We start from the raw sequence: 13,586 nt of genomic DNA, 5'->3' as shown, positions 1-13,586 counted from the left end.
AAAGTATTGATTTTATTTCTTCTCTTAAAACTCAGATGTTTAATCAAACAGGGGTTTGGATTGACATAGTTAGTCTGTGATTTCTCCACAGCAAGTTTTAGTAAATGATTTTTGAATTATCTTGACATAGTAAAGTCAGAAGATCTCCTTCAGATATCAAAATAGTCTTTATATAATAATTAGAACAGAAATTTGAATAACCTTGTCACACAGCCTCTTCCCTCATTGAAAATTAAGAATCTATGAAATTGCATCTGGCTTTTCAAGAGTTTAATTTAAATGGCTCTGACTTCACTGAAGAATCAATTCTTCACAGCACCCTTTTCAAAGATACACAATGGACCAAGCAACCTAGTGGAGACATCACATTATAATGCACATGAAAGTACCGTCCCCTCATGTAAAACTCTGCACATGTATCATTCTGCAGAGTGAAGGTCAAACATCCAAGTGAAGAAATAATAATTAAAACACATTTTAAAATGGAGGGTGACTTCATTAAAAAAAAGTCCATCAGTCCATAATCGGATTTAAAGTGGCAATCTGGAAGATTTTGATTTAAATAGATGTCTGTTAAGTCACTTTATCGCCGAAGGAGGTAACACAATAGTGACGTGGCCCACTGATGAACGTATTGCAATTTTTATATACTTGCTGTATTTATAACTGGGTCTCTGTGATGACCAAAAACTGCTGTAATACAGATTATCTTCATTGTATATGCATAAAAAATGGAAATATGCACAAAGTTCTGAAAAATCGCCTGTTCGTATGGAATTTCAGACACAAACCAAGACACCAGACTGCTAAATTCCTTTGTTTTCACTGTAGAACAAACCGACACTGTGCTTTGAATGGGTTTCCGGTGAAGAACGTGCTTTGTCAGTGGCCCACTCACATTCCAGACATCCATTACCACAGAAACCCAAACAGTACACGGACACAGAAACTCACACTGCTACCACCAAGCTGACCAATTCACACACACGCAAACACACACGTCCTTATACTGTAATTACCATATCAGGATTTAAAGTATTTTAGATACGTTACCGGCACTTAAAATATATCTTAACTTAACTTCCGAATGCTGCCAAGATTTATCTGCCATTGAGACTTTGAAATTTACAAGGAGAAGTCAGTCAGTCTATCTCAAAGTAGATCATAAAAAGGTAATTCCGACCATATGTGTTTATAGTCTTTGGGCTATTGGAGTGGATATAATCTTGTTTGCGACCGTGGGTCAATCAAACTCTAGCTTTTAGTAACTTATTAAGTGACCGCCTCATCTCACCTCAGTTTATCATCTGTCTCCCACACAACATTGCTCATCCTGCCCCCTTTTAATTTCTTTATGATCAGACTTTATAATTCCACACCTTATCATGTGAATCTTACAGGAAAGCCTGAGATGACAAAGATTACTGAAGAGATGAACCTGTGGATCCCTCACAGCTCCAGGGAGCAAACGTTGCCTTTTATAACAGCTATACTGTACAGCTGTGCAAATATTAACTTCTATAACATTTCAGCATTGAGTGCCATTAAGTGTTGTCATAGGGATCAGGCTCACTCATCCCCATAGGGCAGCAACAAAGTCCTTCCAATTCCTTCTGCCTTTGATCCAGTTCTCTATGATCCCACAGCCCTGTTCGTTGAGTTGGAGTTCCTCATCTGTCGTCCTGCGTCATGTTATTCTGGGCTTCCTTTTGCCTTGTGTGGTCCACCTGTGTCTCTTGAGTATGGAGTGTTTGCCATCAAGGGGTGGCTTTGACTTAGGGATAGAGCGGCCTTCCACTAACCAGAAGGTCGTTGGTTTGAACCCTGGCCCCTGCAGTCTACATGTCAAAGTGCCCTTGAGCAAGATACTTAAACCAAAATATGTGCGTGTGAAGACAAGGTAACAACTTGTCTGGCAGCTTCTGCCACCGGTCTACGAATGGGTGTGGGTGTGAATGGGTGAATGCTGGCTTGTGTTGTAAAGCACACCGATTAGTCGCTAAGATCAGAAAAGCCTTGTTTAAAGTACAGTTAATTTACCATTCACCATATCCTGCTGGCTGAGTTTTTAGGAGGTTGTTACAGTAGATGGTCTTTGGCCAGATCCTACATACGCATAATGTTTGAAAGGTGGTTAGTTTCAGTGTCCTGTTCTGTTTTTTTCCCCAGCATTCTGCACCGTAGAGTAGTGTTGATAGTACACAGCTGTGGTAGATCCGGAGATTGGTTTTGTTGCTGTATTGGTTGGATTTCCAGATTTGTCTAAGTCTCAAGAAGGTGCTTTCTAGGTGAAATCATCAGTGTTGTCGAACACCTGTTCCTCTATTGTTATTACTGTTGGTGTATTGATGGGCATGACTCTGGTTTTACTGTCCTTGATCACCCGTCCTTTTTGTTGTCCACAGAACTGGAGTCGGGTTTCTTTTCTTGCAAATATGTATATGTGAGAGGAGGTCAAGGTCTTCAATGGTCGAACAGAGGGTCCATCCAATATTCTTGCCTTGATATACTCACATATATTACTTAATATAAATATGTATAAATAACAATATAGAAACAAATATATATACAGAAAAAAGTATCAGTATTTCCCTCATACTTGGTCAGTGTTAGGGAGCTGTTAACATAAAAGTATTTTAAAAGTGTTGTGTGCACATCTCTGTGCTCAGTGTTAATATGTCAGTGAGCTCTGATAGCAGTTTCACGTGGTTCACCAAAGTGACTAATTACACACGGAGGATTGTTTTTTGGGGCGGCAGTTTTGTCCACTCAGCAACGAGACTTCCCATTTCAGTCCTCCGGTGTTTGAGAAGCTCTCCGGTGTTTCCTGCGCTCAGCACCGACTGTCTCTGCCGCGCTGCCATGGACTCCAACAACTCGACACTCTGAAAAACAACTTTTAGTGCGTATCTAATGTGCGCCGGCTGGAGCGAGCGGAGCAGCTACTGGATCTCGGCTGCAAAAAGTTAAGACGACTTTCTCGGTGACGACGGGGATCAAGAGCCGCTGTTTTTAGGATCCGGTTTTTAGGGTGAGTAGCCGCAGTGTCACGATAACTCTGCTCTTATGTTCGCGTGAGTGACGACAACGATGTTTAACATGTGTGAAAACCAACAGTGGTGGAAAGTATCCTTGCTTATTTCCACTTTATACCTCTACTCCTTTATACATCAGAGTGAAACAGTTTAGCCAACTTTCTACTGCATCACATTCCTTTCAAAGCTCTATAGTGCAGTCACTTAAATTAAGCATTATTCAACAGTAACTATAGCAGTTAAAATAGCTCCACCTTGAGCACCTACAGCTTACATGCATCTACAATAATAATAACCCAATAATATAGTGTATATATTCATATAGCACTCTGAATGGGGTCTTTCTGCAGTGACTAGTTTTACTTTTTGATACTTTTAAGTGTAAATTTCTGATCATACTATATATAATAGGGCTTCAGGACGAATGTAAGAAACACATTTTTACACTGTGGCACTACTTTTACTGAAGGAAAAGATACTTATTCTACCACTGTTGAACACAGACCACGAAACAAGATATGTGACTCTTAGAAGGATTCATCTTTGATTAATCATTTGTTCTATAAGATTCTAAAGTGAAAAAATGTCTTTCACCATTAGAGCCCACTGTGACATTAGTCCAACCAGCAGTCCAAAACCCAAAGAGATTCAGTTTATAATCATACAAAACAGAGAAAAGCAGCAACCTGAGAATTATATTTTTGTGTTAATGCAGATTAATTTCTGTCAAATGACTCATCAGTTAATCGACCAATATTTTTAGTTTTAGTAAATCTAAGTGTGTGTTTTCTTTCTAAATAACGTAAAAGGCTTCATATCTCCGTGTTGGTTCCTCCTGCAAAGGCTCGGTCACTTGCTGGCTTGAAAGTTGCATCACGATGGAAACGGTCATCAGCAGCCCCGGCGAGCAAAACCACTCGACGACGTTCATCACAATCTTCAACTCTAGCTGTCGCTTTGACGAGGAGTTCAAATACATCCTGCTACCCGTGTCGTACAGTCTGGTGTTTGTGGTCGGCCTGGTGCTCAACGCCACAGCTCTGTGGTTGTTCTTAAAGATGCGTCCGTGGAACCCCAGTACGGTCTTCATGTTCCACCTCGCCCTGTCCGACTTCCTGTACGTGCTCTCCCTGCCCACCCTCATCTACTACTACGCCAACCGCAGTCACTGGCCTTTTGGAGTGGCCGCCTGCAAAATAGTGCGCTTTCTTTTCTATGTCAACCTCTACTGCAGCATCCTCTTTCTCACCTGCATCAGCGTGCACCGCTATCTGGGCATCTGCCACCCGATCAAGGCGCTGACCAAGGTGAAGTCCCGCCACGCCCACTTGGTGTGCGGCATGGTGTGGGCCGTGGTGAGCGTGTGCCTGGTGCCCAACCTCATCTTCGTTACCACCTCCAGGAGGGACAATGACACCATGTGCCACGACACAACCAGCCAGGATGCCTTTGAGGAGTATGTGGACTACAGCTCTGTCGTCATGGTGCTCCTGTTTGGCATCCCGTTCCTGGTCATTGTGGTGTGCTACTGCTTGATGGCACGGACCCTGTGCCGACCAAGACGGGGGTTATCTGCCAGCCAGCAAGGCGACGCCTCACGTCAGAAGTCCATCAAGCTCATCGTCGTGGTGTTGGTGGTGTTTGCGGTGAGCTTCGTCCCATTTCACGTCACGCGGACGCTCTACTACACCGCCCGTGTGTTAGACCTTAAATGTGAATTCCTCAACATTGTCAACTTTACTTACAAGATCACCAGGCCGCTGGCCAGCATCAACAGCTGTATTGACCCAATTCTGTATTTCCTGGCTGGGGATCACTACCGGTCCAAAATGATGTCTGCTCTGATGGGAAAAAGACAGACGACAAGCAGCCAATCACCTGAACGGGTGCAAACACAGCCGAGCAACAACCCTGGCATCGCGCTGGTCTATAAGAACCCAGCCCTTGAAGCTGGTGAAGATTTTAAGACATAGCAGGAAATATATTGCAGAATACTAAAGTAATGAACATGTATTAAAGATGTCAGCTCCAGGCTAACATTTCTAATAGCACATTCAGAAGCACCTGGTTTCTTTTTTTTTTTTGCACTGAGAGCAGGTTTGGAAGAGAATCGGTGTACTGTAACATTCACTTACAGTAAATGTCTTCACTCCATCAAACTTCTGTAATGCCTGTGTTTAACAGGCATAAAGACCATGTTTCAATTCCCTTCAATTTTCTGAGAATAATGCGTTTTCAAGATTAAATTCAAAAGGGGAAGAGTTAGCGTGCAGTCTCCTACCACAAAGGGATTATTACACCGAACTCAAGTCGAAATAGAAACTTTAAGCTACTGTATACTGTTCTTCTTTGGGGCTAATGCAGAAGAACATGTTTCACTTTCAAATTGTTGGATCAGAATCTGAGACACCTGGGTAAAAGAGTTTGACGCAAGGCGGTCGAAAGTGCATTAAAGTAATTCATAGAATATTTAGTCAGTGGATTGTTGTCATCGATCAGACACACATTGAGCCAAATATTCAAGTTCATATCCAATCAAAGATGACAAACAGCCTAGCTATTGTGTCAGAAATGAGGTAATTATGAGGCAATCCTTCCTGTTGTATCAACAATGTCTGCAGCTACAGCCAGTGCAGCTCCGGATCCCAGCTGTTTTTGTCCTTCAACTTTCACAGCTGTCTTTTGCTCAACTATGGATAGAAGCAAAGAGGCTGCTCTGGACAAGAGAGATATTTTCAAACCACCCACGCCTCAGTAGTGGGATCGGGGATTTTTTCTTTTTACCCTTTTACCTTTGGGATTGATACTTGGAATTTAAAGCCCCTTTTTTCTAACAGCAATTTAGGTTGAACTCCTTGATGGTTTTTGCAGGATGTGAAAGCAGTGTTGGAAAGTTTTACTAAATGCTACAGAGCACTCGTCCCTCCACCCTCCAATGCTGGAGCAGATAAAGCTCTGTGTGTCATGTGGTTCTCGTGATATTGAGTATGAGCACTATCTTTGAAGATGTTTTTGTATTTACCGTTTGGTATGTATCATAAAGTTTTACATCATGAGTAACTGGTGTTTACTGTCTGTCACGTATTATCAGCTGATTATGCCATGTGAAAAATCCCCCACGATATCATTAAGCTCCAATTTCTTAGTCAACTCAGCCTCCTGAAAAGAGCGATGTCAAGTAATGAAATTCTGTCATTTGTGTATTTCAGCCAGGCTGAAACTAGCTCCACTTGCTGTGATCTGAATAGATGGAGTGCTTTGGATGTGAAAGCAGAGTATGTGACTAACACATCAATAACAACAATAGTTCTCATTGGATGAAAGATAAAGAGATAAGATAAGATAAAGAGCAAAGCCCCAAACATAGGATAAACCCTTTGAATTTTCACTGAAGTCACTTTAAAATGAAAAAAAGCTTCACTACTTCCACAATGTGTGACACAATCTAATGTATAATTGATATGAGCTTGTTCCAGTGCTTCATTGCAGCTACATGATGCTTGCTTATTCACAGCTAAAACTCCACATTTTTTTATGGATAGGTCTAAAATGTCTACGTAATGCATATGCATCCTTTTAATCACATAATCCAATCAAATGGCCTGCCACATTTGGTATCTTTTGAAAACATCAGGGTTTTGACAGGAATTTCAAATCATGTTAAGTTTGTCCACACCACACAAGTTATGACCAACCCATGGGGAAGTTGTTTGAAGAGGCTAAACTTCATGTCATTACAGATAATCTATCAAGAAAGAGATATAGCATATTTACATAAAATATCCAATAGAATAATAGTGCAGTAGTACCCAGTAGTGATCTTATGGCTTATAATAACAATGTTGCAATAATGATAATAATTATAGTCTAAATGACAATAATCTGTCTATAATATACAACAATAATTGATCACAAACATAATCAGCACTGCTAGTCACTTCAGACTCTTTACATGTTAACTCTCACCAGCAGGCCTACAAGCAGTCCCTCTATGGTCCACCATCTCTCCGCATGTACAAGGTGACATTAAGTTGCTAATTTGACACGTGATCTAATGTCAATAATGAAAATAAATCCAAGGTTTCAAACTATTGGCCAAGAGGTCAGCTCTGTGTGCCCTTCTCAACGTTTGACCTCAGTTTCACTCTGTGGTGATGCAGCTCGTTCCCTCCCGTGATGTAAGCTTATGAGCGCCCCCCTGTGGTGACACGTTAACAGGAAGTCGCACTCAGCAGCAGACCATGGAGCTCAACGACTCAGCTGGGTGTCTCAGGTAAATGAGTTAGAGAACTTGTTGCAGGTAAATTACTGAGAAGAAATTCTCGTCATTTTTGAAAGGCGTCACATTTTCGTGTGTGCACGGTGCACGGTGGGTATTGGGCCCTCAGCGCTGTCTAACAGACAAAGAACGAGGCCAGAAGAAGGTAGCACACATAACACAAACACGGTGATATGGTCACCATATTAAACCTGATAAACTGCCGAGTTATAACCTCAGCCTGGAAACACAAACCTGGAACAGAGGCTGACGTGAGAGCGCGTGGACGCATCCATCGAACTGCGTTCGGTTTACACTCCGGTGGAAGCAAACGTTCATGTAAAGACACTTTTATTTTTCGTGTGTGATCATATCTGCAGCAGCTTCTGAGCTCGGTCTTCTACGGGGACACCAAGTAGGATGTGTCTTTGCAAGTTCCCTTTGCAGAGCAGGTGTCAACACAGTGCAGAAGAGGGTCAACGTGGAGGGCGAACCTAATTAAAATACAGAGAAAAGCAGAGAAATCCTGTTATTGCAAAGTATTTTGTTTGTTTGTTACTTACAGAATAACCCATGTGATCTGTTCGGTGCATTGTGCAAAGGAGATGATGAAATGATCTCTCTGGGCAAATTGCATCCTCTCAGTCTGTATTGTTGACCTGCTTTTCTGCCCTTTTGGATGAAAGTTTGGTGGTCTTGAAATTATCCTTGAAGGATGAAAAGAGGATTTGGATTGCATATAATAGAATTGAGCTAAATTACATCTTTTTTCTGTTGTGTTACGCTGAATGCTGAGCCACATGTCCCCTCTCTCTAAGCTCTGAAAAATCTCCCTCTGCTGAAACTGTTTAATTACCACTCAGATAAACTGAAGACTCATCGCCATCAGGCTGATTTTCTGCAGTCACTTGATGTTTCTTTGACACCTGTCCGCTATACTATTTTGTGATTTAGAAATATTCGTCTCATCCGTCACTTTTATGTGTCTGGCTGCCCTTATAGGAGGCATAGTTTCATGAAATCACATATTGCTCTAAATAATTGAAATGATGACGTCATGCTGCCAGGATATGTTGGTGACTGTGCGTCGGTCTGGAGAAGTGTGAGCACAAGTGTGTGCGTTGTACGGTCTGCTTAGACACATTGCTTTATGAATCTGGAGAAACGATGTCCCCTTGAAACTACACAATGCTTTAAGATACTGAGAAATAGTTTATTTCTTCACGGAATTATCAAATATTGCCTATATATTCGCCTAAATATCATTTCAGATGCTATGTGCTTTTCGTTTGGTGCAATATGTTGTCCTGTAGGATTTTTAATAACTAATATTAGTTGACAGTAATGCTTCATTTTATTAGGTTTTAAGACTGTGTAGAACAAGTCCGGGTTATATGTCACCATAGCCTCTCTCGACGCCTGTAAGACAGCAACAAGGGTAATTTCGCCCTGGCTATAATTGACGTATTCGTGTACTAAATGTGTTGGTGCTCAGGGAAAACGCATATGAAGCAATAAATGGCCGAGTCTGTCGTTTACACCGATTCTGAGACCCGTTAATGAGGTATCCATTCATTTTTAATTTTAGGATGGAGATATTTGATCTTAATTAGTAAATGTAACGGAGCCCTGTCGCTTTAATTGTGACAAAGCAGTAGTATTAATGCGTTTAAAAAATATTTTACAAATATTGCCCCAGACAACAACTTATCGAAAACCACATCAAAAAATACTAACATAAATAATTTAATATACTCTTTGATTTTACATTAGCTGAATAAAACCCTCTATTTTAATGAGCCCAAATAACCACGTCAAATGATCGCATTAAAAATACCAAAATAATGCGCCATGGGATAGATTATGTTTATTCTGTAAAACATCTCAACCAGTTGCAGACGTTTCGATTAAAAAAAGAGAAAGATTAGACGTGCTTATTTAGATCTGTGCGCGTGAATTCTCCAGGTTTACTTGAGTTAGTTACAAGACTTTTTTTTTTTGTTTTTCCCTTAATCGACCAGCTTGCAGACATCACCACTGAACAAGACACTTGATGTCCTCGGGCAGTGAGGATGTCTGTGCTCAAGGACGCTGTGGAAAGCGAATGCAATCAATGACCGGATTCACGGGATGAGAAGCACGTTTTTGTTTTTTTTTTTGTTTTTTTTTATTCTTATCGAAATATAGAATAAAACACCCCGTCTGTGAGCAGCGCGTTTCAGACTGCTGAGAGAAATGTGACAGAGTAGCCATGTCTTATCCTGTAGTATACTTTTAAAGCTTTCCATCAACAGTTTTCATACTACCAAAAATCCATAAACTTAAAGCAATTGCAGCTGATTTATTATGGACCGTAAACATATTTTGGACGGTTTAAGCCTCCTTGTTTTAGAGCTATTTCATCCGAGAGGATGAATACAGGTTTTCCAAGAGAAAACTACATGATTATAATCTCACATGTCAACTACCTAAACGGAGTCGAGGAAAATACAAAACATTCCATCATCAAAATATAAAATGTAAACTCAAGTGCAGAAATATTTGTGTTGAATTGAAGACATATTTCTGTCAGTACATCAAAACTTAAATACATTTGGTATTGATTGTGAGATACGCCCACGCCTCGGCCCTAAAGTGATGCATTTGTTGAGCCTTGAACATTTTTTTTCTGCGTTTTTATTTTTTTTCCCCTCTGTTGTTTGTCAAATTATAAGGCAGAGGCGAGGGATTTCAAGGATTTCCAATTTAATCGAAGAGGCTGAGAGTGGAGTGGAAGAGTGACACACGGAGGAGAGAAGTTCATTATTCTGCTGAAAAGGAAACCAATGGCTTTCACAGTCGCCATGGTAACTGGCCTTTCTTTTGCCGTCAGACCTATGATAAGGTACTTCACAGCATTAAGCACAATTATTGCAAGGTAAAAGGGGAAATATTGCTTTCCAATGCTAATAGATGTTAGATATTGATTGGCATAGTGATTCGTATAGAAGTGTGGCCCAACTGTTTCACCTGCCTGACTCTCTGCAACCTTTTAAAGAAATGTGATGAAGGTGATGCTGGATGGGCCTTTGTGGCTCTGTGGGCTCTGTGGGCTCTTTCATCTTTACTTTACCTGAATATCAGGAAGAAAAAAAAAAACCACTTGTGACGGGAAGAAGATGAAGACAAATTCATCAGCGAAACAAGCTAGAAAACTACAAAAAAAACCAAGAGTTTTGAGTTTCTTTCTCTGGGAAAAAAAATCTGCATGCGTTTCCAGCTCTCTTGTGCAAAATGTCTCATAACATAAATACTAAACACCCGCTGCTTCCCATCATTAGCATGTCATTCTGTTGTCGGGTGACCCCGCTCACACTCTCTCACAATGGCGGGTCGGCCTTGGCAGCAGCGAGGTCAGCGCCAAGCACAAGTCCAGACCATGGGGGGGGGGGGGCTGTTGGTTAGTGGTAGCCTGCTCAGTTGGTGAGAGGATGGAGGATTAGCTCGGTGGAAAGCATGGGAGGTGGTGTGTGTGTGTATATGTGTGTGTGTGTGTGTGTGTGTGTGTGTGTGCAGGGATAGGGTGGTGGGGGGCAAATTGTTTTAACCCCTATTACAGCAACCGCATGGCGCTTCTCTTATCTAGGCCGCTGCAGCCACTCATTAATATTCCGTACATATGGCAGTGCTTTCTGTATCATTGTCTATTAATGGGAGGGATAATCGCTCATTCAATTATCAGGCAGTCAGCAAAAGACCAACCGTGCCTGCGCACCCTCTGGTTCACACAGTGGCACAGCCCAAAACAGAGGTGTGCCAGTGAGAAGGTGAGAGCGATAGCGGGGATTACAACATATTAGCTTCTTTAATAAGTCAGGCGGCGGGAATAATGTGATGCTAACAGGGCTCTGTTGGCGAACAAGAAACATGCCTGAACTTTGTGTCAACAAAGCGGAGGAGGGCCGTATCTTAAACCTTCTTCCTGTTCGACTTAAAAGTCCCGCATGCCTCTCACACACATCAGTGTCACGGCCGTGATCCACGTGACAGTTTCAGAGATGCTTTTAAACACTGAAGCGACTCCTTTGTGGCGATGACCCGTGGCCAGAAAAGGTCGAGGATAGCCGTGTGATAGACTCTGAAGGCCGCGCTAAATAAAGCTTGACCCTGATGTGTGCGGGCCACAAGATCTGAGAAGTGATCAAATGTAGCGTTCATCCCTGTTGATCTGTGCTTTGTGGCCTCGGGACCCCGCGCTGCCTGTCTCCCTGCTGACCGAGGCCGCGGCCTGGATATGAAGGGGGGGGTGATGATAGTGTGACCTCAGGCGCTTTTGACCCGAGGAGACCTCGTTGAGTCAACACAAGCGCACCCGAGAGGGAAAGAGGGAGAGTTGGAATAAGCTTGTTTAGTGCAGCGAGTTTCTTCAGGAGGTGGGCCAGGAGATTGGGAGTGCAGAAACTGTTGCAAGCGGGGGTGTGAAAAAGATAGGAGGTGAAATGTTAACAAAATCTTATAAAATCCCTAGTTTGATAAATTTCCGCTCGCATTTTGAATGAACCGAAGGCGGCTGTGGTTGTGGAGGGCCTTTGTTGGAGGTCCCATTTTCTCTGGCAGAGCAGCACGCTCACAGGGTCAGCGAAGTTACGAAAGTAATTAAAGCTTGGTGATTCACTGCCTGCTGCAGAGAAAAGAAAGCAAGCTGTCATTCTGATTTAGAAAAATAAATTACAATTTTAATAATGGGGGAGGATGGGGGTGCGAGAACGTCTACAGCCTCGGTGGGTTGGGGGGAGGCGGGGGTGGGCATGTTGGGTGGGAGGAGGGGTCGAGGGGGTTGCTGGCTGCCTACTTATCAATAGTTGCAATTTTTTTTTTTTTTTTTTTTTTTGAAACCGCATCGGTAGTACATTGCGAGAGCACAAGTGCCCTTAAAAAAAGAAAACCCAGGAACATTAACATACTGATTTCATGCGCATGGCAAAGGGCCTGAGCCAATATCAGAGAGGACTCAGCAGTCCTATTGTCTGCTGGGACTCTGGTCCCCTCTGATATGAAAATTCAATTATTTTATAACTAGATCTGGCGCTGCGTTTTGACTGGCGACGGTAGCGCCTTGCCAGCTGCATCAGTGTGGGGGACCAGAGGCTCCTGATAGCGAGAGGGAGGCCTTTCAGACATTGACATGTTTTTGGGGGACAAGATTGCCTAAATGTGTTGCATTTAAGGACTGAAAGTTAATCTAATGCACAACCATTATCTCACTCAGGTAATTCCAATACCATCCTCAATCTATGTTTACGCTCATGGACGCACCCGCATACTCGCACATCCATTCATTCTTCAGCACTTTGAATCTGATTCCCAGGCTTTCTGCATCCAAACAGGTAATGTATTTATTTATTTTTTCTGCGGGGCGTATTCTCAGGGAGCTGCGAACTATATAGACTAGAAGTTGTTTTTCTAAGAGACATCAGCAGTTTCTAGGTCGTAATTCTGTAGGAAGACTCACGTAAGAAACTGTTTTCCAAGTACTTTTATACTTTTTCATCGCTGGGTACAAATAGTATATACATACAATAGTTATATACTGAGTTACATGCACTTCCCTGTGAAATATGAACACAGTTCCCCCAAATTTTCACAAATATTTTTCTTTGAAAGAAGATGAAATATCTCTTTCTGTAAGTGTGCAGGTTGTTTTGTTGTCGTATATATTTTTTTTTAATCCAGAATTTCCTCCGTATTAATGGTACATTAGGTCAGACACCGAAACTTTTTTGGGTGCAGACACACGAGCTGGCCTATTTTCCATCCTTTCATTAACTCGGCGGTTCATTGTGAGTGTTCTGGGGGGGGGGGTCCTGTTAAGATTAGGGAACAGGAAGCAGCCCCCTGGTATGGCCCTCTCTACTCGGACCCCACTGTGCTGTGCTTGTTAACCCAGCCTGGGAGAAGACGTACCTGCCTCTCCTCATTAGGCCGCGGTGGAGTACTCGCTCAGCCCACAGAAGAATGGAACATTAATTAGTATTCTCTGCAGGGGGAACTGCCATTAGCACTTAATTAGCAGTAAGAGTACCATTCAGTCGGGCGGCCAGTTAGTGTCTGACGCCATATGTTCTGTGTCTTTTTCCTGTGTGTGTTTGTAAAACGCTGATGAAAGACCTTGTTGTCTGTGCATGTGTGTCGGGCAGTGCTGCATGTATTTTTTTTTGAGAGTTTCTTTTTTTTTTTTTTGTGTCCTATGCAGCTTATCTGACCAAACATGCCACGGCTTGTTGTCTTTTGGGTTTATTTCTGCAGAACTAGTG

At 42.2% G+C, this 13,586-nt stretch overlaps 1 protein-coding gene across 2 annotated transcripts; it reads left to right on the top strand.

Moving 5' to 3' along the window:
• Positions 1-2,705: 2,705 nt before the first annotated feature.
• LOC116391722 (P2Y purinoceptor 4) lies at positions 2,706-12,041 on the top strand. Of its 2 annotated transcripts, none has more exons than XM_031862564.1 (2): positions 2,706-3,031; positions 3,879-12,041. In XM_031862564.1, exon 2 carries the CDS (start codon positions 3,914-3,916, stop codon positions 5,006-5,008), a length of 1,095 nt encoding a protein of 364 aa, XP_031718424.1. In that variant the 5' UTR covers positions 2,706-3,031; positions 3,879-3,913; the 3' UTR covers positions 5,009-12,041. The 2 variants fall into 2 exon arrangements, with proteins under 2 accessions (XP_031718424.1, XP_031718425.1); XM_031862565.1 differs by having other exon boundaries at positions 3,845-12,041.
• The last annotated feature ends 1,545 nt before the right edge of the window (positions 12,042-13,586 follow it).

This window comes from Anarrhichthys ocellatus, unplaced genomic scaffold, assembly GCF_004355925.1.
Source record: "Anarrhichthys ocellatus isolate YVR2014 unplaced genomic scaffold, GSC_Weel_1.0 scaffold27, whole genome shotgun sequence".
Taxonomy (NCBI): Eukaryota; Metazoa; Chordata; class Actinopteri; order Perciformes; family Anarhichadidae; genus Anarrhichthys; species Anarrhichthys ocellatus.
Note: the sequence above shows the minus strand (reverse complement) of the source record. Positions and strands in the feature narration are given on the sequence as shown.

Excerpts from the sequence above, each read along its gene's own strand:
- LOC116391722 (XM_031862564.1), top strand. The coding sequence starts at position 3,914 with ATGGAAACGGTCATCAGCAGCCCCGGCGAGCAAAACCACTCGACGACG.